At 46.3% G+C, this 26,694-nt stretch overlaps 1 protein-coding gene across 1 annotated transcript in view; it reads left to right on the forward strand.

Annotated features, from left to right (window-relative positions):
• Window positions 1-26,694, forward strand: part of MTHFD1L (methylenetetrahydrofolate dehydrogenase (NADP+ dependent) 1 like) — a gene marked incomplete at both ends in the record, with an annotated part of 149,604 nt that overhangs the window by 82,781 nt on the left and 40,129 nt on the right. The window contains 4 exons of the mRNA XM_084227680.1: window positions 4,906-5,045; window positions 10,297-10,338; window positions 11,371-11,471; window positions 11,986-12,163. Of these exons, the coding sequence (XP_084083806.1) occupies window positions 4,906-5,045; window positions 10,297-10,338; window positions 11,371-11,471; window positions 11,986-12,163 (461 nt within the window). The remainder of the gene's footprint in view (window positions 1-4,905; window positions 5,046-10,296; window positions 10,339-11,370; window positions 11,472-11,985; window positions 12,164-26,694) is intronic.

Here is a 26,694-nt window from a genome sequence, read left to right on the forward strand (position 1 = left end):
AAAAGTCATGACTTTTCTGACAACCCAATAGTAACTGAAAAAATAATTAAATTCCTCAAAGGGTGGCCCCACCTGGAGCTCAAGTTCAAAATTCATGTCTTTCTGTGACTTTGAACTCCACTCTCCTCACGTTTCTCTGCAGACAGCTGCCCTTCCATAGACATGTTTACATGGGACAGAAAAAGGCAGTTTGTAGAATCTCATTTCCTTTTCCTCCAGTGCCGGTCAGGAATCACAGCCCACCGAGCTTCAGTGTGAGGTCTGGTCCAGCATCGCTGTCCCTTGCTTCTTCCTGTACAAAGGTTTTATTTTTATTTCTTATGTGTCATGAGAAAGTGAAGTGCTGGCTGCATGAAAGATAGTTTTATTTCTCCCTCTGTTTATAAGAAATTCTTTTGAGGATTAAGTTTGCAAAATCTGCCCCGTGCAGACATATTTTATCTCCACCCATTTTGCACTATACAGATTGCAAGACTCGTTCTTATGTGAGACCTCTAATGGCCCATAAATCCAAGTTCATGTCAAAGGCAATGGGGGACTCATATGTTTTGTGCTTGATCTATGTGTTTGCTGCATGTATTGTGGAAAGAAAAATTATTGCCACTATGAAGTGCCTATGAAATCTAAAAGTTCTCATTTCTGAGGACACCTGGAGTACACGAGGCCCTCGTGACATAGCAAGGTGGAAATTCTATTTGCAACTCTGGTGACAGCTTTCAGACAGAGCAAGTAGCCAGAAACTCAAGGAAAAATGATCTTGATGCCTCATTTAACTCCATCTCTGAGTTCAAGGAGGGTTGTCCCTGGTGTAAAAGTAAAAATGAGAATTTCAGGCCTAAAGTGTTTGTTGCCCTCCCCACTATGTGCTCATGGTGATGACAGGAGTGTGCAGTTTGGGGAGGGCGGGAGACCCCCAGCTAGAGCATTGGAGTTGCATGAGTTTCCCCAACCTCTTGACGGGCAGGTGAAGTCTGGAGGAGGTAGGAAATCAAGCCTTGGGGTGTGACCCACCCAGTTGGAAGGTGGTGAATGCTCCCAGCCCCGGGGGGCACATCTGGGTCTCAGGAGGGCAGATTGCTGAACAGCATCCTCTGCCTGGGCCTGCGGGCACTGAGTAGAGACCCAGGAGAGCTGGTCCTCGGAGCCACCTCTTTGTTAACTGGTCAACTCTTGTCACTGCCTGAGGCTCAGCGACCCTGACGTGCAGACCAAGAGCTAGGAAGGGATCACGATTCCTGGATGAGTTGCCCCAAGAGAAAAAAACGGATCTCTAAATTCAGTGAAGGGAGGTCGGGCAGGGGAGGGACGTCATGATGGAGGAGAATCCATATGTCAGAATATTGAAGCACAAGGTGTTAAGATTGTCCTTGGAAGCAAAATTTCCAAGCAGTTCAACTAGAGAAATGCTGGTCTTCTGATGGCTTGTGAGTCCATGGAAGTGGGTTCGGTCAGTAATGTACTAGAAGCCTGTGGCTGCGCAGAAATTAATGTGAAACAGAATTGAATTCTTATGTCCTTGCCTACAGATAAACAAAAAATGTCGCGTACCCAAGGGAATTCCAGTGAGAGGGGAGATCAGAAAGGGGCTCTTTCTCATTCAGTCACTCATCTTGCTCACCTCAGTCTATTAAACAGGGGCCGGTGCCTGCTTCCTCCCTGTTGGGAAGAGAAGGACACGTGATCTCACAGGTGCCCAGCACGGTGCAGAGGCTTATTCGTTGCTAATGAGAAGGTGGCCCCTCAGTTCTGTGCTATATGTGTTATATCAGATGCGCTCCCCAGTGGAAGGCCAGTGCAGAGAGTTCCACAGTATGGGTGATAGCTGGTGGGTGCACCGTGGTGTTAATACCCGGCGGGGGTACCCCAGTATTACCTAAGAAAATAAGAGATAGAATGTGTTACACAGAAAGCGGACCTCTGGGCGGGGCCTCGGCAGGATGTGGACACCAGGGTGTGCTCTTGCCTCAAGCTCACCTGCTTGGCTCAGGGAGACCAGAGAATGTTACCTAGAGCTAGACCTCAAGTCCTCTCCGTACCTGTCAAATTTTATGAACCTTTATTTTTTAGCGCTCCTTATGGGGCAGAGAGGTTCTTGTTTGGTTTGTTTTTGAACATGGATGATTCATGTTTTGTTTTGAAGATGATTACTTTTAAATCAGAGTCCTAAGGCCACTGCAGCTTGTGCATGTGCAGTAAGCTGGGGGCAGGGTAGGATAATTCCAGTGTAGAAATCCTCTCTTTGCCGCCTAAAGAATTCCAGGGGCCTTGTGTGTGCCTGGCTAGTCACTGTGTAGAGCCGGCTGCCTGACGGTCCTGCTTCTTCTGACCCCCCAGTAGAAACCAGTGCTCTGCTTCCTGTGCTGGTCACTAACAGGATTTGTCCAAAGAATCAGCCCTGCCCGGCCCTGACCCACTGACCTTCCTTTGGGAGCAGACTGTGTTATGAAGTTTGACTCAAACCACACTATCAAATCACTATCTGGCTGCCCCTCTGCTTACACTTGGAAGAGTATCAGTCAGCATTTCCTGTTTTCATTCATGTCATAAGTTGAATAGCTTTAACAAAAATAAAAGGCTGCCAAGACAAATCAGGTGGCAGAGCACAGGTTTTCTTGCAAGCCTTCTTCAACATGCCGCCATTAGAAGGCTCCATCACGAGCTTTTCAGGAAGCTCCGTCGGAGGGAATGTGCTGGCTTCAAGACTCAAGAACAAATCTAGATTAAATCCAACAACAAATAAGAATCACATTCTAGACCTTTGACACTCAGCTGCATGTTCCTCTCCTGGGGCCCACCAAGCCACCCTTGGCTACAGTCAGCAACTTTGTCACCAGGGTACCCCGAGGCAGCGATTGCTGCTGCTATAAACACTGGTTTTGACCACTGCAAATAAAATCTCTAAACCTGTCCCAATATGGTATAGAGGAGGAATAGCTTTTACTTCTTTACATCCTCTATGTCACTTGTTCAAAGAAAATGTAATCAGGGATAAAATGACTTATAGCTAAAGTCATTCCAAACTGAATGCTTTTAAAGGAATATTTTTTAATTAATCAAAAGCATATCAACAGTCAAACATTTATGTCTTCTGGCCCCATACCTCCTCCCTTGGGAATTTATTACAAGAATATAATTTGAAAGAGGTTAAAGTTCACATGTACAGCTATTTTGTAGCATTATTTATGTTGGAGACAGCCCAAATGTCTCATCACAGTGGGGGGAAAGATTTTGTAAATCTTGGTCTATCAACTTTACAAAATTGTAAACTGCCACATATAATCATAAATTTTAAGTTTGTTGTACAGCAAGAGAACTGTGATCACTTCACAGCAGAGCAGTAGAGTATAAAATTCTACATCTACTATTAAAATTATATAGGCATATGAAATTCGAAAAGGCAACCACAAACATATGAACAAACTGGTCAGTGTATTATCTTTGTCCGTGTTTTTGTTGCCCATCCGCTCTGCCACAAATTTTGGCCTTGGTGCATATCAGTATAGAGTGTGGATATCATGAGGACTTTCCATGATATTCTTAGTGCTCCTTTCTTTTTATTATTATTATTAAAAATCTATTTACTTAGGCATACAAGAGCTCGGGTATAGGCCAGAAGTGTTGGGGTGGTGAGAGGATTCACCAGAGACATAGTGGGGAACAGAACAGGCAGATCTACTGAAATACACTGCTGAGGGGAGCAGTAGGTGATACCAGAGAGGTCTGCTGCGCCATGTGGGTTGCTCCTTAGTCCAGGATCGAACTCATGCTGCAGTGACTGTGGATTGGCTTCATAGGTTGCGTCTTAACCCCTTGCGCCACCAGGGAGGCCCACTGTTCCTTTCTTAGAGCAGTGCGCTTCTCAAATTTTCGTCTCTAGTCACCTCACCTGGGAATCTTATTAAAATGCGGTGCTAGTTCAGGAGATGTGGATCGAGCCGGGAATCCTTTGTTTCTAATGAACTTCCAGGTGCTGTTGGTCCTAGAATCTTCTTTGTGCTTGAAGATGCTGCCCAGTGTCGGTAGCATTCTCTTGGAGGGCAGTGTTGGGTATTCTGTCTGCTACATTCACACTTGCCATTACCTTGCTAGTAATTGGCGGGGGATCCTCTGTGGCTAGGAAATAAGGTGCTATTTCATATTGAGCCTGATGGCGGTTTAAGCCACTGAAAAACCTTGAATTTTGTCAATCAACAGAAATGACCAGGTGGGACTAAAATGGGTGATGTTACATATGTTTCATTTTTTTTTAAAGATTTATTTATGCATACAAGAACTGGGGTACAGGCCAGAGATGGGGGGGGGGTGGTGAGAGGATTCACCGGAGACAGAGCGGGGAGCAGAACAGGCAGACTGACTGAAATACACTGCTGAGGGGAGCAGCTGGCGAGGCAGAAGAGGTCTGCTGCGCCATGTGGGTCAGCTCCCTGGCTGGGGATCAAACTCTTGTTGCAGTGGCTGCGGATAGCTTCATAGGTTGTGTTTTAACCCCTTGCGCCACCAGGGTGGCCCCATATGTTTTAAAGAAAGGATATGGCATTCATACTAGTTAGTAATGTCCTTTAATTCAATTTGAAAACCTTTTAAAAAGTTGAAAACTCCATCTGTGTTAAGAAGGGCATGGTTGTGAGTTACTGTACTGGAAGAAAAATCTTGGTCTTGGCAGTGAATCCTTCCAGCATCGTGGTGTGAAGCAGAGTAGAGTCATCTTTTTAGGGAACGGAAGGAAGCCAGACCTTCTCCATGTCCGTGGGAAAAGCACTTTATGAACAGGGTGTGCTGGCATGGAATGACCTGGCGCTGTGGGAGAGCTAAGTTAGCCTTTCCATCGGAGCCACACCAGTGATCACCAAAACCTACTGTTGTGTTCAGAGGGTAATAGCAGGTTTCCAATTTGATTCTCCACAGTCACTGAAGCCGGATTTGGTGCCGACATTGGAATGGAGAAGTTCTTCAACATCAAGTGCCGGACTTCTGGGCTGGTGCCCAGTGTCGTGGTGTTGGTAGCCACTGTCCGAGCCCTCAAGATGCACGGAGGTGGGCCGAGCGTAAGTCCTGGTTTTAAGTTAAGAAGTGTTGGAAACATTAAACCTGCTTAGTCACTACAGCTTTCTGTATCTGTAAAAAAGCTCTCCATTTTTGTAAGTTACGGTTCTGGGCCACTTAGAGCTGACAGTTAAGTCCACATAAATAGGAACACCCAGAGTTATATCTGCAACATTCTGGAAAGGACCAAATATAACCACTTTTCTATCCATTCATTTCTGAAACTTCAATCAACCTCTTGTAACCCTGGGTGTTGGGAGCGTGGAGACTCGTTCCTGGGCAGGGAGCACGGGAGCAGTGAGTGCTCAGTGGCTGAGGTTTTCCAGTGTTTGTGAATTAGCTTTTTTTTTTTTCATTTCTGCCTCTCCTCGGATACCACCTAGAACTATTTTTCTTCATTCTGATTTCACTTTATAACTCTACCACTAAGTTTATTTCTAAGAGCTATTTTTGACTGTGTTTAATTGGTTACTGTCTCATCCTCTGATAAAATGACCATAATCATTAGAGGTCAGGATGCATCCTTTCGGATTTCTCTAAGAACTGTTCTTGAAACAATTGCTGCGTGCCACAGTTGAAACAAAACAGCAGAGGGATTTTTCTGTAGTGGCTAATTGCTCTGACCCCATTTTAAAGTGGCTCCATTCATGTGAGCCTTTCATATTATTTAGCAAAAACAAACAGGTTTACCATCCCCAACATCACAATGTGCATTGTGAAACCATCTTTGTCCTAGGAGAGGCAGAGAATTCAATAGCACTTTACAGATGCAGAAGTGGTGTTTCAGTGGGGTTAGGAAATCTGGGCAGTGTCACATCCAAAGCCTGGGACTTAGCTCCAAATCTTCTAACAACTTTGAACTCCAAATCTCTTTATAATATGGAACATTTAAACACTAAATTTTAGTCTAAAGCCTCATTATTGCAAGCTGATGCAACTTTTTATAAGGAAGAATTCAGATTTTGCTCAAAACATTTGTCTATACTCACTCTTTGACTCTGTATGTGTATATCAGCTCCCATTTAAAAAAAAAAAAAAGCTAATATACCTTTATGTGTTACATATTGCACTGAAATTTTCCCTCCCTGTTTTGTACACTGAGAATTATAAAATCAAAGAATTTTATACTGGAAAAAGCTTAGATGATCTAATATGGGACATTCTTTATAAAGATAAAATTACTAAGATGCAAAGGGATTCACATGTGTATTTATGGATTAATCGCACCTAAAATCAAGGTATCTGAAGTTCTGGTCTCATGTTTTCCACACTTTGGTCTCTGTCCTGTAAAAATTCTCTACGTGACTTCCAGTCCTATTTTGATTCCACGTTAATATCTGGCCTCTTTTACAGTGCTTGCATTTTCTCGCATTCATCCTTTGCACAGCTTCTAGTGCCACTGAAAGTCACAGTTCCATACCTGTGAAGATTGTAATAGGATAAAGCTTAGTGGGTGGAGAATCAGGAAATCTGACAGAGCTTAGCATCCCTGTCCTGGGGATGCTAAGAGAGAGAGAGAGAGAAAGACCCTATTCAACAGTTTCTGCCTCTAGGGACTATGTCTTGTTACTCTGTATATCCCAATGCCTGGCATGATCTGTATCCTGGAAATATTTTCAGTACTTGGGTAGTAAATAAACTTCATCTTCTCAATCCTATATTCTGTATTATCCACCGTAGGCATGATCTGTAAAATAGTTTTCAATACTTGAGTAGCAAATCAACCTTCATCTTCTCAATCCTATATTCTGTATTATCCACCGTAGGCGCTTTCCTTCTCATTTGAAACAACTCTGTCATGTTTTTTATGCCTTATAACTTCTACTTCCTTTTGATATCGTTACACAAATAGCCGTGACTGCCTCTATGTTTATTCAGCTTGTTTTCTTCCATAACTTGTGCAGTGGAAAATCCTGTAGCCCTTGAACTTGCCCATTTTAGTCCCAGTCATTTTAAATTCATATCCTGTCTTCTCAGTGCTGACTATTCCTGGTGCAAGACAAGAACTACTGCTCTGTAAACTTTGGGATCCACATATTGCTTTCACAACTAATGCTTTAATCCCGTTGTATAAAGGCGGTCCTCCAGAATAACAGAACCAGTAAGATGTGTATTTATATAAGAAGAGATTTATTATAAGGAATTGGCTCCCAGTTATGGGGGCTGTCATCTCCAGAACCTACTGTGAGCAGGTCACCAGGAGAGCAGATGTTTTGGTTCCCAGACTTAAGGTTGCTGCTGGAGAATTGTCTCGTGGTCAAAGGGATCTTTGTTTTCCTTCATGCCTTCAACTGATTGGAAGAGGCTCACCCACATTCTGGAAAGCAAGCTTTTTATTCAGAGTTCACCAACTTTAAATAAAATCCTCATTCAAAAACAATTTCACAGAAACACAGGGTGATGGCTGGCCATGTCCACCCGGTGACCCAAGGTGACACATAAAATTAATCATCACACCCATTCTTACTGATTTCTGGGGTGTGGTTTAATCACTGGGTCTAATTTCATTTTTTCTATATTAACAACCACTTGGCCTCGCTCTGTTAGTTTAGATCATCTCTCCTTCCTAGTCATCAAGCCTCCTCCATGATAAATCAGTTGTCTACACACGTGTAGGTCTGTTTCTGGATCTCCTTCAGTTGTGTTGGTCCATTTACATCTAATTGCATCTGCACTACCCTGAGTGAGCGCCCCTCGCTATACTCATGCATGCCTGGCTTACTAGTGGCCATTTTCTCTTCCATATGCATTTTAGAATTTACTCATCACGTTCCAGAAAGAATCTTGTAAGCATCTTCATCCCGTGGCATTAAGTTAATCCATTTGGAGAGATCTAACAGTTTATCTTAAGAACATGGCATGTCTCTTCATTCTTTTAGGTCTTTAAAATATATTTCAATAAAAATTTACAGTTAATGCCATAAAGAGCTTCCTTGCTTTATGTTTTTGTTCCTTGCTTTATATTTTTAAATAATTGGTGGGTTATTCCTGGTTATTTCTCCCATATTGCTTTTATATCCAGTGACCTCCAAGTTGCCTTATTAATTGTACCACTTTACAGAATATTGTACATGGGCGATCATATCTAACAGTAATGACAGTTTTGTTTCTTCCTTGCCAATCTTTCAAAGTTTTTTTTTTTCTTGTCATTTACCAAGTCTTCCTAGTTATAATGCTATATTAAATAGGGGTGGTAGCACCAGACATCTTACCTAAAAGACCATGCTTTAATATTCATTGCTAAGTATGATGTTTTCTATGAGTTTTCAGTGTATTTTTATCACATTAAAGAAATTGCCTTCTGTTCCCAAATTTTTGTTTTTGTACTAATGCTTTTATTCTAAATAGTGTTTTCTTTATCTATTATGGTGATGATCATTTTTCTCTGTAATCTGTTAATGTTGCAAATTACTTACCATTCAAATATTAAATGTATCTTGCCTTTTTTCTTCCTTTTTAAAAAATATTTATTTTTATTTATTTATGCATACAAGAACTGGGGTGCAGGCCAGAGATGCAGGAGGGCGAGAGGATTCACCAGAGACAGAGTGGGCAGCAGAACAGGCAGAAGGGAGCAGCAGGCAAGAAAGGAGAGGTCTGTTGCGCCATGTGGGGCACCCCTCTTGCTGGGGATCGAACAGCCCCACAGCGCCACGTCTTAACCGCCTGCACCACCAGGGAGGCCCCAGAAATGTCATTTTTTATGAATAACTTTTTTTTGCTTATGGGTTTCTTAATGTTTTAAGTAGGATCTTTCCATCTGTATTTGTGATGAGTTGTTAGCCACATAAAATAAAATAGGAAGGATTCCTTCTTTTTTCTATGCTCTGGAAGGGATTTCTTAGTGTAGAATATATCTGTTTATTCAAAGATGGGAAAAATTCACTTGTGACACTATCTGGCCCTGTTGCTTATTGATGAGGGATAGATTTTAACTGCAAACTTAAATTATTTTAAGTCTGTAGAACTACTTAGACTTTCTTACATAAAGTGTAATAATAAAAGTGGCCACCATGAACTCCTGTTTTTAAATAAATGGATGCAAAGTTAGTCATAGTATCCTGTTCATTCTACAGCATAATTCTGTCTTCCTTTCTCTTTTTCCTAATGTTCAGAGGGTTGCCACTTCTATTAATACTTTGAAGAACCAACTTTTCGATTTGTTAATTCTCTCAACTTGTTGGCATTTGCTTACAACTCATTCTTCCTGCCTTTGCCTAATTTGGTTTTCTGCAAAACTTTGCACAGGTGTAAACTCAGTGATGCTTCCCGCGTTTTTTGCGTGGTTTTTTTTTTAGTCTAACATATAGATCGAACAGTTGACACAGTGCCTTCGTGCTACTGCTGGAATAACTCACCTGAAAATGTTTTCTGATGTTCTCAAACTATCAAAAAGCAACTCTGTAACTTTGCCACAGATTCTAATATTTTTTCGAGGCCTGTTCACTGAGAGAGTAAGTCACCTTGGCCTCAGTGAATCAGATGTTCTGTAGTGTTTCTCACTGAATGGTAATGTAGACAAGGCCCCGAGGGGCAGGGGACTGGCGCTGAGCTGGGGTTTCAGCCTCCTGCTGTGTCCAAGACCCCGTTCTCCTTTGCTGTGTAACCTTGGGCAAGACATCTGCCTCCTCCCAGCTTCAGTTTCCTCATCTGCTGCCAACCCATCGTTTGTTGAGAAACGAGGCCCAGAAAGTACAGTTAAGTCCTCGCTTAATGTCGTTGAGAGGTTCTTGGAAACATCTACTTTACGTGAATCGTGAAAGGATAATGAGAGCAGGTCCACGAATAATGTCATTTTGACAGCGTCATCTGGGATTATTTTTCTCATGAACATTCGAGCGAAATATTATTCGAGGACCTGCTAGCATTGCAATTTCTTAAAATGATTTAGAACTTACCCAGAAATGACGATGCACTCTAAATCACGCTTTAATCCGCGCTCTCTGCTCGCGTGATAGGAAGCGATACTGGCTCGGGTTGGAATTGTCTGGGGAGTTTTTAAACTGATGTTGGGTCCCCCTCCCAGAAATCCTGCTTTAACTGGTCCAGGTGCAGCCTCAGCGTTCTTTAAAAACTTCCCCAAGACTTTGTGTTCAGCCAGGGCTTCCAGTTATTGGTTTAAAAGCACAAAATGTGCTATTAAATGTACATTCCCCAAAAGTGACTATGATTTGTTTTGCTTTCAGATCTTTATCAATTAGAGTAAGCATTTTAATGGGATTTTTTCTTAGTTTTTGTGTTTTCTTATCCTAGGTAACTGCTGGCGTCCCTCTTAAGAAAGAATACACTGAGGAGGTAAGAGCTGTTTTTAAAGAACCATTCCAATGTAGTTAACCAGTGCCTGGCTGTTAAAACTCAGTAGATGAATCCTCCGGCAACCTCCTCTTAAACTGCTTTTCTGATAATCCAAAAGGAGGGGTGGAGCCAAAAATAAAACCCATCATTTAACCATCAATCCTAAGAAATGATGGGTTTTATCTACCCATCATCTACCCATGGCTTTCCCTACCCTTCCCTGTCCTGTTGACAATCACCAGAGCAGGAGCTAAGGGTCTCCAGCACAGAAACAAATGTGAAGCTTATGCCCACGTGTTCTAATAAGGTGGGAAAACTGACTTTTGGAGGATTTGCAATTGGCTTTATGACTCTTGTCAAGAGTCTTTGATGTCGGTCCTCCCTGGTGGTGCAGCGGTTGAGCGCTGGGTTCGATCCCCTGCCGCTGGATGGGGTCCCACATGGTGCGCAGACCTCTCCTGCTGCCCGCTGCTCCCCTCAGCAGTGTACTTCGGTCCTTCTGTCTGCTCCTGCTGCCTGCTGCTCCCCTCAGCAGTGTATTTCGTCAGTCTGCCTGTTCTGTTCCCCACTCTGGCTCTGGTGAATTCTCTCACCCTCCCGCGCTTCTGACTGTACCCAGTGCTTGTATAAATAAATAAAATAAATCTTTTAAAAAAAAAGTCTTTGATGTCCTAGCAGCAGTACCCCGTGGCTCCTACAGGTGGCGCCAGGGGTTTGAGCGGGGAGGAGCTGGCCCTCCTGGGGCTGTGCCCACCGAGCTTGTGTCCTGCGCACCCATCAACAGCAGCAACAGCGACCTGGCTCCTGACCCAAATATCATGCCTTTGCACCCAGAATAATTTTAGAAATTATTACGAACATAAGCCTCCTCCTTCTGCAGTCATCTTTTCCTGGACCCCAAAAACAAACTAACAACAACCAAAAAAAGATGTGTGTTTTTCATTCAGCTGCTAGGGCAATAAAGTGAGCAGAGATGGAAACCAAACCTACCGGGGTGTGGGGGTGATGCCTGAGGCTCTGGTTTTCTTACAGAACATCCCACTGGTGGCAGACGGCTGCTGTAACCTCCAGAAGCAAATCCAGATCGCCCAGCTCTTTGGGGTTCCCGTGGTCGTGGCCATAAATGTCTTCAAGTAAGTCAGACCTCCTGACTCCAGCATGGTCTGGTCGCTGGGCCACCCTGTGAACTGTGTTTGTGTCTGGGGATGTTTGGTGTTTGTGCTTCGAGAGTACACAGAAGGCCCTCTCCCGTGGGCTGGGTGTGGCTGGGGTGGTTTTGTTCTAGCAGAAGGCTCTCAGATGTGATTAGGGAAATGATATCTAGTGAGTTACCATCTCTTTTGGATTTTTTTCTTTTTAATTCTCCCAGCATTTCTGTCTGAAAGACTATGCATGATCAAAGGGATATGTTATGGAATTTTCCCGATAAAACCCTTCACAGCTTCCACTACTGCAGTCGGGCTGGGGAGGATTTATTTTTCCCACGCTTGTCTTTAAGTTTGAGTTATTTAAACACCATGAAACCGCTTTTGATGTTTAAAATATATTCAGTGTTAGGGAGCAAAGTTCTGCATAAACGGTTAGTGTTTCTCTTAAAACACGGCTAAATGAACACAGATGCAAAACCACAAACATTTCCATCGCCAGGACGGACACCCCGGCTGAGATCGACTTGGTGTGTGAGCTGGCGAAGCGGGCGGGCGCCTTCGACGCCGTCCCCTGCTACCACTGGTCCAAGGGCGGGAAGGGGTCGGTGGACCTGGCATGGGCTGTGAGAGAGGCTGCGAATAAAGGAAATCGCTTCCAGTTCCTGTACGACGTGGAGGTAAGAGCCGGCCGCTGTGATCGTGTGAGCGACCATCCTGCACTTTCGCTAAGTGCCAGGCCCGGGCTGAGCACGCTGCCGGGTGCCCACACGCCTTCCCGCACATGAGGAGACTGGAGGTGACAGGTCGCATTGCCAAGGGCAGACCCAGCCCCTAGCTCCCAGGCCTGTGTTCTTGCAGGCTGTGTCCGCCTCCAGATGACGGGCCTCGGGGGGACGGGCTTGGACAACCGGTCTCAGCAGCTCACACTTGCTGGGTTTGTGCAGGAGTGAGATTTCCAGCAACTTCACAGGCAGATGAAACCAGCAGGCAGTGTTTCCCTTGTGTGTTGCTACTATAGCTCTTTCTCCTCATTGTGGTCAAATTTTTTGTACACACAGCATAACACTTACACCATCTTTACTGTTTTTGAGGTGACGATCCCCCAGCCCACCGATTGCCCATTGCCGAGGCTCTCCCCATCAAACACTGGCCCCCACCCCCACGTATTTGTCAGTTTGTGGCCAGCCTGTTCACTGGGCCTGGAACGTTAGTGTCTCAACCTTTCCCGCTGCCCTAACCAAGTACCACAGACGGGTGGCTGATCAGCCACAGGAACTTCTCACAGTTTTGGAGGAGAGACGTCCAAGATAGAGGCATTGACTGCCTGGGGTCTGCTGGACTCGCTGCCCGGCTCCTGGACGGTCATCCCGCCCCTGCACCTCACTCTGCAGAAGAGGCACAGTCTCTCTCCAGGGTCTCTTTTTTTTTTTTTAATATTTTATTTTATATAATTCTTCCATCATTTTTCATTTTTGCACAATGTATGCATTTTCATTTTGGGTGTATTCCCCATACAATTGCACCCCCCCTATTTTGACCCTAGTCCTTCCTCTCCCCGCCCCTCCCCTGGGGTCTCTTTTATAAGGGCCATAGTCCCCTTCACGAGGGCTCTGCCCTCCTGACCTGATTATGCCAGAGCCCCCCCCCCCCACTCCGAATGCCATCACGTTGGGGGGAGGCTTCAACTTAGGAGTAGGGAGACAAGTCCCCAACCTACAGCGTCACTTAGGACAGCATCCTCCATGACCACAGAGGGCACAGAGGTCCCTGCCTGTGCCCGATTCCTTTTCTGAGGCTGAAGAACATCCCAGTGTACCTGTTTACGATACGTGGTTTATGTGTTCATCTCCTGGTGGCCACTTGGCCGCTTCGGTCTCTTGGCTGTGAGAAGTAACGCTGCCACGGACACGTATGCCAGAGTCTCTTCCAGGCTGCTTTCAGTCCTCTGGGTGGATCCAGAAGTGGGGTTGCCAGGTTTTTTCTGGTATATTCTAAACGTATCTGAGTAGGAGCCTTTAGTCTGAGCCCCCCAGCTTTCTCCTCTCCTCAAGGCATGCTGACACCCCCTAAATGTGTCCCCTCTGAGTTTTGGGGTTCGAACTCTGGTGCTGGGTTTGCCCTCCCAGGAGCCCATGCTGACCAGCACTCACTCAGCCTTCAGGCCGAGAGCCCCACAGCCTCGTGCTCTGTGATGCGTTGCTCTGGTTGCTCTGGGCAACTTTCAGCGGCAAGATCCGGGGCATCTGGGATCCAGGGAAGAGGCGGCGCTGGCAGGAAGTTTGGGACAGCGGCGGTCCCCACGGGCCTCGCTCTTCAGCCCTTAGTGCTGAGTTCCGGGTTGGGGGGGGTGCCGTAGAAAGGGGCGGCCACCGAGTGACCCTGCTGGTGAGGGAGCACAGTGGCACGGACACAGAATCCCGCCAAATGAGGGGCGTGGGGGCTAATGATTGGGAAAGGCCTTCAGCCATGACTCGGAACAGTTATCCCAGAAAGGGTTCATCCTGCTGAAAGCCCCTCTGAAGAATGAGAAATAGAATGTTCTGGGTTACAGAGGAGGTTGTCAGTACAGAAAGGAGACTTGTGACTCTCCAACAGAGAAAATGTTCTAACTGGAAGCTCTGAGTTCTCTGCCCCTGCAGATGTTGAGCAGAAGACAGATGAGCAGGTCAGGGGTAGACCCAAGTCGAGGCAGCTGGCCAAGGTCACCGTGTCCTTCCTGCCCCTGGCTGCCCAGGGTGCCCGGCCACAGCCCTGTCGGGCAACCCCTGCCGCCCCACGCTGAACCACCCTCTCTGAATAGCAAAGGCGGTTTTTTGAATGAGCAATTTCACTCAGTGTGGCTGTTTGCGAGGAAACCATCCCCGGTGAATAGGTCAGCAAGTGGAAAAAATATTTCTGAATTGTGCTGTCTCACACTAACCCTGAGATGAACCCTTTTTCTTGCTACCAGCAATTTAATTTTTTTCTCTGAATTCTCATGCTCCATGGATATAATACTGTGAAATATCTGCTCTCCATACAAAGGCGAAGATTGTAGAATATCCTGCTCTAAAGTCTTATATCTGCTAGGATTCTTCTTGCCTCCTTTACCTCCACATTTCTCTTGCTTTTCTCACAACACAGACGTGACATCCCACCCCGTTTACCCGGTGGTCAGCATCACAGCCTGTGGCTACGGCTGCCCTGGCCCCTTGGGCCCCTCCCGCATTGCTGGGAGAGAGTTTGCACAGACCCTTCACAGACGCCCTGGAGCCGCACGGGAGTCTGAACCTATTGGTGTTCTCAGTAGCACTGCTCAGATTTTTTTCTCCCCATTTCTTGCCTCTTGGGTGGACTGTGTTACTAGAAGTCCACCTTCTCCCCTCGCCCCCCGACCATGGCTAACCCGTCAGTAGATAGGTTGGCGGGTAGCTAGATGTGCAATTGCTCTATGGGGGAAAATGCCATGAGGTGCTTTGGGGTGAATCCCCTCCCGCCCTTTGCCAGCACAGGACGTGTTCAGCTCAGGGTTGATGGCATCTTTATTTTCTGCCTCACCCCTCCCCGGTCCTGTGTCTGTACCAAAGAAAGATCCCTGGAATGGTGCATTGGGAATCAGGTAGGAGCACAAGCTGTGGTGTTTTTTTCCTTCTTTTCTTGGGAGGGGTGGGGAGTGGCTGTTAGAAATCATCCCAAAACCCCAGAGGGAAGAACAGCCAGAGAAAAGTAAAAGCTCCCGAGAGGCCCGAAAGCCCACAGGGTCAAGGCTTTCTGACAAGAAATAAGCTGAGCTTCTGAGCTGGGAGTCTGCTGGACGTTGGATTAAGTCGAGGTCAGCAGTGACTGTTCTCTTGCAAGCAGCTCTGAGCCTCCTATAGCAGAGCAGCTTCTAGTTCAAGACAGGCAGCTCTCAATATGGTGAGAGGGCTTCTGCAAGGAATCTAGAATAGATGGACTGGCCCTGCCCTCAAAAGAGATTTATTGTGACAATATATTTAAACCAGAAAGTGCATCATTTCCTCTCCACCCTTTGGGTGATTTCAGTCCCCTTTAAGAAGCTGTTAAGTCTCCACTTCCTCCATCATCTTCTCTCTGACTTTTCCTTTTCTAATTTCACTTTCAGCAATCATATCTTTATAGCTGACTGTGTGTCTCCACATCCGCAAGCACACAGGAAAATGCATAGGTGGGAAAAAAAAAGTCATCTGTATTTCCATTTCAGTAGCTCACAAATCCCTCACCTGTACATATTTTCAGGCGTTCCTCACCCCAGCCCACAGCACCTGGGCTCAGCTCTTACAGGTGCAGAACCAGAAGCACAAAGCAGATGAGGGGTTCACGCCACAGCAGATGGACACTTGGTAGGAGAAGCAACAGGTCATAGTTATAAAGGGTTAAAACATCAGGGTCATGCAGAACAGTTCGAATCTTTTTTTTTTTTTTAAAGATTTATTTATTTATGTATACAAGAACGGGGGTATAGGCCAGAAGAGAGGATTCACCAGAGACAGTGGGGAGCAGAGTAGGAGGATCCAGGTGAGGGGAGCAGCGGGTGAGACAGGAGAGGTCTGCTGTGCCATGTGGGTTGCTCCCTGGCTGGGGATCGAACTCCTGCCACAGTGGCTAGTGATAGATTGATAGAGCTGAGACTTTAACCCCCGCACCACCGGGGAGGCCCTGGGTTCAAATCTTGAGGGAGATTCCTACTCCAAATTAAAATTTGGGCAAGTCAGCTCATTTCTCTGAGCCTCGGGTTCCTTATCTATAAAATTGGCAGGACAATTTATTTATTAACGCCAATTTCACCTACTTGCCCTGAGCACCAAATGAACTGCCTCGTTCAGGAACCTGGCCATCAGTGTGAGCACTGTCTAGTTCACTAGGGGCGAGAGAATTTACTTCCCCAATTCACCTTCAGGAACTGTCTTGTGTCAATGTAATTTTGTTATACGCTGGGTGAGTCTTACCAAGTGGGCTAAAAGTCGGAGCTAGAAAAACAAGGCCAAGGCTTCCAGTGGGCCCAGAAGGGAAGACACCACCGACTCAATCAACACGTAGGCATCCCTTCCCCTTTAGAGTTGGGCACTTGGTGATGTAATAAAAAGCTTTTGCAAAGGATGCGCCGCACCGAAAGTCAGCTTGCAAGTTCGCTCGAAAAATTCAGAATCTAGGGTGGCGCAGCGGTTGAGTGCTGGGTTGCGAAGCTGTCCACAGCCTCTGCAGTGCCGGTTCAAACCCCGACCGCCGGGCGAGGGTCCCACATGGCGCGCAGACCTCTCCTGCCGCCCGCTGCTCCCCTCAGCAGTGTACTTCCGTCCTTCTGCCTGCTCTGCTCCCCCCTCTGGCTCTGGTGAATCCTCTCACCCTCCCGCGCTTCTGACTATACCCAGTGCTTGTATAAATGAATAAATATTTCTTAAAAAAAAATCCAGAGTCTAAATATTGCCTGTTAAATCAGGAGTTAAGGCTGACAAACACCTCCCTAGCCTGCCTCTGGCCTTGTAAACGTTTCGAGATGTAACCTTGACAGCAAGACAGGGGAGTGTTTGTTTTTATTAAAAGGTCTTTCCTGTTCTTGTGTGAAGCCATCTTCTTGATCACTGTGGGAGCTGGAGGAAGGCAGATCTGAGCAGGCCAGGAAGCTCGGGCCAGGGCCGCGCCGGCACCGCTGGCTTCTGAACGCTGGCACTTTCACTGCCCGTGTTTTCAGGAGTGTCTTCCCCGCTGGTCTTTTCAAGACTGGGCAATTTTTCTGTTGTCGTTAGCTGTTGAGGAATTACCTCTTAAAGATTCAAACTTCAACAGATGCCAGTTGTTGGTGAGGCTTTGACAATTACCCTTTCCTGGGACGCCAAGTATTTACAACCAGAATCTCAAATTTTAAACAAATACAAATGCAAAGGTGTAAATATTTATATGTAGATAATAGATGGTGTTTTTTTTAATGGTGGTTAAAAATATACGTAATATAAGGTTTCCTATTTTCATTGTTAATGAAACACTTCTTTGACATTCAATACATTTCACCCTGCATCTATAATATGATAATTAATGGAATTTTAAATTTTTTAAGTGGTATTTATGCACACCTCTGCATGTCCTTTAAGTTTCATGGTGTTAATTGCAGAGAAAATGTCTCATTGATAATTTGAGCTTACTAAATGGTAATTGGAGTGAGAATTTGAATCCAGGGAACAATCTGACAGTTTGCTCCCTGAGAATAGTTCCAGCAATAATCACAATTTCAAATTTAGTTTATATAGGTACGAACAGTGAGTCATTGACTAAAAATAGGATTATTCTTGAAGGGGGGGGCTTCTGGTGCTAAGTTTTTTAACCTAAAAATGGGTCGATGCGCTCTACACTGCAGAGGTTTGCTCTTTCCAGAGAATGTTCTGTAGAGACGCAAAGACTGGGCCCTTATCTCCTCGTGTAGGGAGGGGTTGCTGCTGGAGCCTTTTACAGTGTGCTCACAATGGTCATTGAGAAACAAGAGGAGAGAGGATGTCCTTCCTTATTGTCACCGTTGCCCTGTGCTATTTATGGCCTCACCTTTGACCTCCTCCTGACTCCTTCCCCCGTCTCAGGCCTGCCCCCATCTGCCTGTTCAGCCTCCCTTTCTCACCCCTCTGCTTCCCGCTCAGTACCGTGCTGCGTCTGGAGTGTTCAATAGGAAGCTGCCCTTACGCTGCCTGGTCAGTTCAGTATCTCGTTCAGAAATCTCTTCCCTGTGCTGCTTCACGTTCTGCTTTCTTATTTATTTCGGATCTGATCACCCCGTCGGAACCACTTTGGGCCCCTCGTGAGCCCCTTCTGCCCTCACCTCCTTTCCATGATTCAACTCCAGTTTCCCACGGCACGTCCTGCTTGGCCCTCCCGACCCATCTGCCAACTCGCCTACCATCTCTCGTCACTGCCTTCTTCTCCCACACCCGCTTCTGCGTCGGTTCTCGCCAGGCCCCCTGGCTGGATAACAGCATGCCACGCTCTTCACTGCCAGCTGCCACTCGTCTGGCTTGGATATGTCTCCTCAGGTCTAAACCTTTTGTTAAATTCATCCCACCTTATTCACATCCTCCTCGGCCCTGTGTGATTCTGACCACGGATGCCCTGGCTTTGTTGCCGTGATGCCAGAAATAGCACCCGATGGGAAGTCTGCCTGTCTCACTCACCCCTGTCACCAGGATTCCTATCATTTAAATGTGTTCTTCTGGCATGAAAAGTAGAATGGGATGGGAAGCTTCCCTATGGTGAGACATTTCTAGAAATGCATTATTTCAGCTAAAACCATAAGCCAGTCAAGAAAGCCTGAGGATGTAGAATGATCTGTCGTGGTCCTGCCCTCTCCATGCACCCCTTGGCCTTTTGGACTTAACGCCAGTGGACATGAGACCGTGGTGAAGCATCAGTATCCATCTTCTCAATCTCAGAAGCGAGCATTTGTGGAACATCAGATAAATATAATCGCTGATTCTGGCATTCAAGGCACATACAGCAGCCCTGAGCTGGAGGGTGGGGGTGGGACACTCAAAACAGCACCGTCTTCCAGGCACGCCAGTACCTGAGAGGTTGGGGATTTGTTCTAGTAATAATTTCTCTGACAATGATATTTTCCCCCTTTTATGTGTCTACACTCGCTCTCGAGAGAGACTTTTAGTCTTGGACCAAAAGTATTTCCTTTGGAAGCACATCCTCAGTAGATCCCGAGGGAAGCCAACGCCCCCCACAGGAAAGCAGAAGCCACCCTGCCCCTTTCGTCAGCTGTCTTCTAGCTCCCGGAGGTGTGTGGAGGAGCAGTAAGCCAGGAGGCCACAAAATATGCCCGCGTGTTAGTATTTAGCAGGCCAGGCGGGTGCTCAGGCTGCTGTCACCGGCCCTTGCCTTCGTGGAGGAGAGGAGAGCTTTCAGATCTGTTCCTCACCTTCCTTCCCTTTGACCTCGCTGCACATTCTGTTTGAGTAGAACAGCTCCCCTAGGGGAATCTCTCATTGTCCTCATTTCACGTGAACAAAAGTAGGTTTTCTGGCCGTGGGCCTGTTTGCATTTCCCAGACCCCGGCTATCTCCACAGCCTTAGACAGCCCCAGAACGAGATATGTCTGGAGTCCCTGGACCAGCCTGTTGCTCAGGGTCAGGGGCCACCAGGGTGCTCCCGGCAAGCAGACACGTATACCTGCCGGGGCACGGAATGCTGGTCTCAGCAGGGGCATGCTTTGTGTCAAAGATACCAGGGCCTGTTCTCAGCAACAGCAGAGCTGCTCTGTATGCCAGGGGGGACGTTGTGATGAGCACACACGTACACACACCCTGCCTGGTGTGGGCTCTATCTAAACATCAGCAGTTTCATATTCTGACATTATTTGAAGTATAAGAAAGGCTATTTACTAAACTCTGCCTGTAGCTCACTTAAAATGTTCATTTAATGCTCAGTTTCTCTTCAGAGGGTGTAAACCTTTCGCCTTTTAAAATGTTTGCTTGAAGCACAAGCTGCAAATTGAAGTAAGTAGTGTGTCCAGAGCTGTCTCTTGAGCTTACAGGTCTTTACCGTGGACCCTTCTCTTTAAACCCTTCGCGAGCACTAGAATCCATCCATCTGCTGACTTCATAGCTCAGAACACTGACCTTAAAAGGACCCCACTCTGCCTTGTCATTTCCTTCAGCGACACGGCTGAAGAAGCAGCAATTGTGGACTTGGAGATAGTGGAATATTGAGAATAGAGTGTTGTGCAGTGTTTTATGGTTTTTAAGAGACTTTGGGGGCTGCTGCCCTTAGAACCTGGCTCCAAGTAGGATGAGATGCTCTGTATTCTAAAACCTTCATACTTATTTTCTTCAGTTTCTAGCAGCTTCATTTTTAAACTTCGTTCTAATTCACTTTATTTTTGTCCATTTCCTTCTCACCAACTAAAAAATTTAAATAACTGTGTCTCTGGAATTTAGACATCGATTCTATTCCCCTGAAAACCAAATCTTTAAGAATTTAGTCGTTCCAGCAGGCTCTCTGGACCTTTTTCAAGGATAGGCTACTTTGAGTAAATCAGCTCCTATTGATGTGGCCTGGCTGCCACGCTGCAAAATGAAAATAGAAAAGCATCGCAGCCCCCAGAGCTTGCCTGCAGTTCACCTTCACGGTGACACTCAGAGGCTGAAGCAGCAGCCTGGCGTCGGTCGTGGGTCCTTCTAGAGCGTTGCTGCCCAATATGGTGGCCACTGGTCATATTTACATTCAAATTAAGAATTCATTTCCTCACTTGCACTAGTCATGTTTGAAATGCCTAATAACCACTCGAGGGCTGGGTGGGGGGTGCTCCCATCCTGGAAGTAACAGGCACAACAGCCCCATCCCGGAAACGCTCCCTCAGGAGCTCTGTTCTAGGCCTTCCATTTCCTGAATACACTTAAAATGTCCGTTTAATACTCTGTTCTCAGATGGTCTAAGCCATTCAGAATGCTTGGAACAGAAGTCACATAGGCTGTGTTCAGAGTTACATTCTTGGTGATACTAAGTTTGATGTAGTGTTTGTTGAAACACCCTCAAAGGGACCAAGAGAACGCCAGGCCTGTGCCGTGGCTGGGTGGCAGGTGAGGCAGGTGTGCCTGATGCAGCTGGCGCCGTCCTGTCTGCAGGTCTGTCCCCTCAGACCTTGATGAGCCCTTTTCGCTTCACGTGGAATGGCTTCCGCTCCTCCAGGCACCGGTCATGTTGCTGTCTACAGCTTGACCATTTCTGCTCGTTTCCCTGCAATCTGTGATCTGGTGTAAATGGTAATGTTATGTAACAAGAGTTTTGGGGGTCTGGCCCCTCTGCACTCATCAGCCAAAACTTGAGAGACAAGAGCCGGTGGCAGGAAACCCGGGTTCATCAGGAGCCGGCATCCTGAGGACCTGGCGGGCGTCTGCCTCCAAGACCATGTCCCAGAACTGGGGAGAAGTGGGGACTTACATGGGGGGCACTTAGAAGAGGGGGTGGCTAACGGGTCTGCATCAGCAGGATTTCAGAGAAATAGGCATAGTGTCCAGGCACTCACGCCCCTTTTTCTTCCACGTTTGGGCTTGACCTAGTGCTGACGGGCGTGCTTTGTGCTGTGGGGAGGCTGTGGCTTCACCCCTGCATTACTTCTGCCTCCATCTTGGTTTCAGCTGGTTTTCTGGTTTCATCTGCAAGAAAGGATGAGCAGAGCAGAGCAGAACGGGGAACTTACAGTTGCCAGGCCAGAGAGAGTTATGAAGCTCTTGGGTCACGCTGTTCTGCGGGCCCTCCCGTCGGTCCATCCCCTCTGCAGAAGCCGTCTGTGTGCTGCGGCGCCTGAGTCCTTCCTCGAAGGCTGTTGATTCCTAGGACAGATGCTGGGGGGACACCTACTGTGTGCAAGCCGCTCTCCTAGACATTAGGGAAACAAGGATGAAAGAGGTGGAGAATAAATCAATTACTAAATATTTACAGAGCCAAAGGAACACCAGGGATGATTAATGCATAAACACTCATAATTTATCTTACCACTTACTTTGTTTCATGAAAACTATCAGTTACCTTGAAGCAGCAGTACGAGGGACTGTCAAGTTCAGATCAAGATCCCTGGGCTGAGCTTAGCTTTTCTTTTTAAAATTATGCTTCTCCCCAGAATCCAGCAGAGACACAGCAGGACTTTCTTTGCCTGCACAATAGAAATAGACTGCATGGCTGGGAACTGCCTCATGGGGTGGCGTTTAGTTTGCGTATTAAACTGAAAAGATAGGTTTACTGAGACCTTTTTTTGTTTATTTACTTTTACATGTGAGTGAAAAGAACTGGTCAAGGGAGTCTCGGCGAACTTTGGGGATCTTGAGCTCTGCCAGCCCAAGCACTGTTTTCACCCCACTTGGGGCTCCTGGACTCACGCTAGGGGGTGATGGTGCTGCCCCCAAGGGTTGCCATGAAAGGCGTGGTAGATTTGGAAGCCATTGGAGGGCACCCTCATCTTCCCAGGGTGGCAAGTTTGCAGTTGGCTGCAGAGATGAGGATGCCAGAGGATGGCATTCTGCCATAACCCTACCTGCCCAGAAGCACCAGCTCGGGTGCTGCAGGGAGCAGGGGCCGCAAGGCTGCCCAGGTGGGGCTCACTCACTCTGCTGGCACCTGCCTGAAATTTCCCAAACACTTTCAAATAAACGTCAGGAAGGAAGCCAGGTTAGTGGCTGACAATGAGTATATATTTCCTTATGCCTGAAAGACTTGAAGGCTGGAACTCAAAGAAGTACTTTACTGTGCATACTCACAGCAGGGTTATTCCCAGCAGCAAGGAGGTGTGAACAAAGCACCCGCATGTCCATCGGGAGGTGAGCAGATACACAGCGTGGTCTGTCCATACAACCTTATCAAGCATGGGAATCCCGACACACACCACCACAGGGTGAACTTGACATTACGCTGAATGAAGTAAGCCAGATGCAAAAGAACGAATGTTGTGTGATTCCACTTAGCGAAGCTACGTAGTGTAGTCAAGTCATAGAGACAGAGAGAAGGGTGGTTGCCGTGGCTAGAGGGATGGAGGAGTGGGGGTTGCCATAATGGGTGCAGAGTCTCAGTTTTGCAAGATGCAAAGTGGTGTGGAGATAGGTTTTATAGCAACATATGAATATACTTACCTGTGTGCTTCCGATTGGTTAAGGTGGTTCTGTTATGTGAATTTCACCACAATGAGAAGAAAGGTGGTTGCGAGAGGCTGAGAGTGGGGAAATGCATATTTGAAACAAAAAAATTGTCCTCTATAGGACTAATAATAACCCAGTTAAATCCCCACACTCACTGATTCTTTCACTAGAGATCCACTTCCTGTTACCTTGTTCACCTGTGAGTTTTTCTGCATTATCACCTCAGTAGAAAAGTTACACTGGGGCCTCCCTGGTGGCACAGCAGTTGAGCGCTGGGCTGCGAAGCTGCCCGCAGCCTCTGCAGCACCAGTTCAATCCCCGGCCACCAGCGAAGGTCCCACATGGCGCGCAGAACTCTCCTGCCGCCCGCTGCTCCCCTCAGCAGTGTATTTTATCGATCTGCCTGTTCTGTTCTCCGCTCTGGCTATGATGAATTCTCTCATCCTCCCGCGCTTCTGACTGTACCCAGTGCTTGTATGGTTTTACTTCAGAGGAAACATAATTCTTTTTTTTCCAAAGGTTTATTTATTTATGCATACAAGAACTGGGGTACAGGCCAGAGTTGGGAATGGTGAGAGGATTCACCAGAGACAGAGTGGGGAACAGAACAGGCAGACTGACTGAGATACACTGCTGAGGGGAGCAGCGGTCGAGTCAGGAGAGGTCTGCTGTGCCATGTGGGTAGCTCCCTGGTGGCGCAGGGGGTTAAGATGCAACCTATGAAGCTCACCACAGCCTCTGCAACAGAAATATAATTCTTTTAGTCAACTCTGTTGCCCTCTGTCATGGGAACATTGCTAAAGCTTTGCGCAGCATGACTTCCTGCCGTCTCGATGTTGCCTCAGTGCCTGCAGTGAAACTGTGGGTACAGTGGGGTATTCACATCTCCATATGGGGAAACCAATAGAGAGAGGGTGCATGTGGTATCCAGGTATAAGAAGGGGCCACATTCTTCCTTAGCCCTCGGCCCACAGCCCCAGCCATGGAGGGTCCGAATGGCCAAGTGGGGGTGAGTGGCGGCACAAGTTGACCTGGACTCCTCCGGGACCCTGCCTGATCCCAGGCCCCTGCTGTTGCACTTTTAGGGACACAGTATCCTCCTAACAGCTGACTTCCCTGTCCAAGCATAGCCATTATGCTTGCTAGGTGGGTGCTAGAAATATCTTTCAGCATCCTGCTAACTTTTATTTCTTAAAAAGGGTTGCTTGCAAAGCATTGATTGACCAGCAAAGGAGATGATTTTAGCTTAAGTGCAGCATAAATAGTAAGCACTTCAGTGCCTATCAACATAATAGCCCCCCATCCTTAGGGAATACCCTCCAAGACCTGGGTGGATGCCTGAAACCACAAATGGTACTGAACCCCATATTTGCTGTTTTTTCCTGTTAGCACATACATCACTATGATAAAGTTAAATTTACAAATTCGGCATGGTATGCAATTAACAACAATGACTAATAATAATATAGAACAACGATAGCAATAGACTGTAATAAAAGCTGTGTGACTATGTTCTCTCTCAAAATCTCTTATTGCACGTAGTATTTTCTGACCTCAGTTGACTGCAGGTAACTGAAACCAGGTAAGCTGTGGATAAGGGGGGACATGCTGATTAAGACCCCTGTAAGGAGACTTCTCACTGTTGTCTTCAAGATCAGCCTCCACTTGTCGCAAGCATCACTTGTCTCTCCTGTAATCTTTCATAACTGTTACACCATGTGGTATCCATGCTTAGCCAGCGGGAAATTAGAAATATTCATTCATTCTGTGTTCCAGAATTACATCCCTCCTCTAGATGAACAAGAGGTGGTCCTTGACCTCATTGAATGGTCCTTTATTCTTTATCTGAGTGTGGAATCTTTTATACCAGAAATTACCCACCGGGTGATCCCTCTTGCACAGCCTCAGCTCTGCATCATGCAGTAATTCCTTCTACAACATTCCATATGCCCTAACTGGCTTACACTGAACTCTCCAGGGGTCACATGGTGAATAGCTCTCCTTCTTATAACTTTCCCTTAAACACTGGCTAAAATTACTTCCTTCTGATTTTCTTCTGTTCTTGCTTCACAATCTGCTGTCCTAGAAAATTGCTTTACAGCTTCCTTAGCTTCTTTCCAGGCTTGTCCCTTCCAGTGGTGGAGAGTCCACTGCAGTTTCTCCGATGGCATGGTTTGCAAAGGGCCCCTGGCCTTCTGGAAGGTTTTGAAGTCAGAGCCTGATCTAGACTATTAGTTACACTTGAGGGCTGTCCCCAGGGTAGCCTGAGCTGGCCCTGCAGCACCCAGGCCTCAGCACCCAGACATTGAAGAGAATGCCTGCAGTGCTGGGCCAGGAGAGGCTTCCCAGAGAAGCTGACATTTGAGGAGGTAGATCTCATAGAGCTCAGGGAATTTTAATGGAGGTTGATCTTTAAAGATTATAACACTTTTTGTGCAGGGCCCAGAACATGGATGTAAGGATAGATTTTAAGATACAGGGACTTAGTAAGTCTGATTCAGAGGACACGTCATACAGATGCTTGCATGCCAGAACCAGACTTTGCTCTTAGTGGGCCCTGGGAAGCTGAAAGTTACTGAGTTTTTCCTACACACAGTTGTCCCTAGATGTGAGAATATTCTACCTGCAGTAGATTGGAGGACATGTTAGGAGTGTAGGGGCCACTTAGAAGGTTTCATGGTGGACTGGACCATTGCATATCAACCAAGGCTCTTGAGGCACTTAGAATAATTGTCTCTTCTCAGCTCACCTACAGTTTGCAGTTTTGCAAATCTTATGGGTGGGAGTTGGTTTTTCATTATTTTAATTGGCATTTCCTTGATTACTAAAGAGAATAGACATTTTTAATATGGTTGTTGGTCATTCCTTTTTGCCCAGTATTAAATATTTGTCTTTTCCTCGATTTGTGGGAAGTTCTTTTGTTCATTCTAAGTAACTAATTCTTTGACTTTAATGATTGCAATTATTTTCACCCACACTTGTTTTTTATTCTTTAGCCTTAGCGACAGTATCTTTTTTAATACAAGAAGTTTTAATGTTGTAGTCAAATCTGTAAGTCTGTTCCCTTTTTCAAGATCCTTTCCAGTCTCAGGACCATAGAGTTGCCAAAGCTTTCTTCTAATATTTAGAGTTTTCATTTGAAATGTATGCCTTCATTCCATGTTGGATTTATCTGGAAGCCTGATGTGAGATAAGAATCTAATTTTATGTCTCTCCAGCCAAATGTCGGTTAGGTCATCAGCCCTTTCCCTGTTTTGTGCCATTTCTGTGCTGCACTATCCCACACCTGCTGAGTTGCCTCTTATCTTCTGGTGATGTCATCTAGTCCCCTGCCAATATCACATGGAATCACTTTGCATAATTTTGTAGTATGATTGATACCTGAGAAGGCAAGCTATCTTTGTTCTTTAGCATTTATTTATTTTTGAAGTTATCTGACCTGTTTTATACTGTTACTCTTCATTATGAATTTTAGAATTGCTTGGCCAAGAACCAGAACTGATCTTGGCACTTGCATTGGAAGTACATTGAGCCTATAGGTGAAGTTGGAGAGAACTGACATCTGTACAGTATGGAGTCTCCTCACCTCTGAGCAAAGT

Source organism: Talpa europaea (assembly GCF_964194135.1).
Source record: "Talpa europaea genome assembly, chromosome: 2".
Classification (NCBI taxonomy): Eukaryota; Metazoa; Chordata; class Mammalia; order Eulipotyphla; family Talpidae; genus Talpa; species Talpa europaea.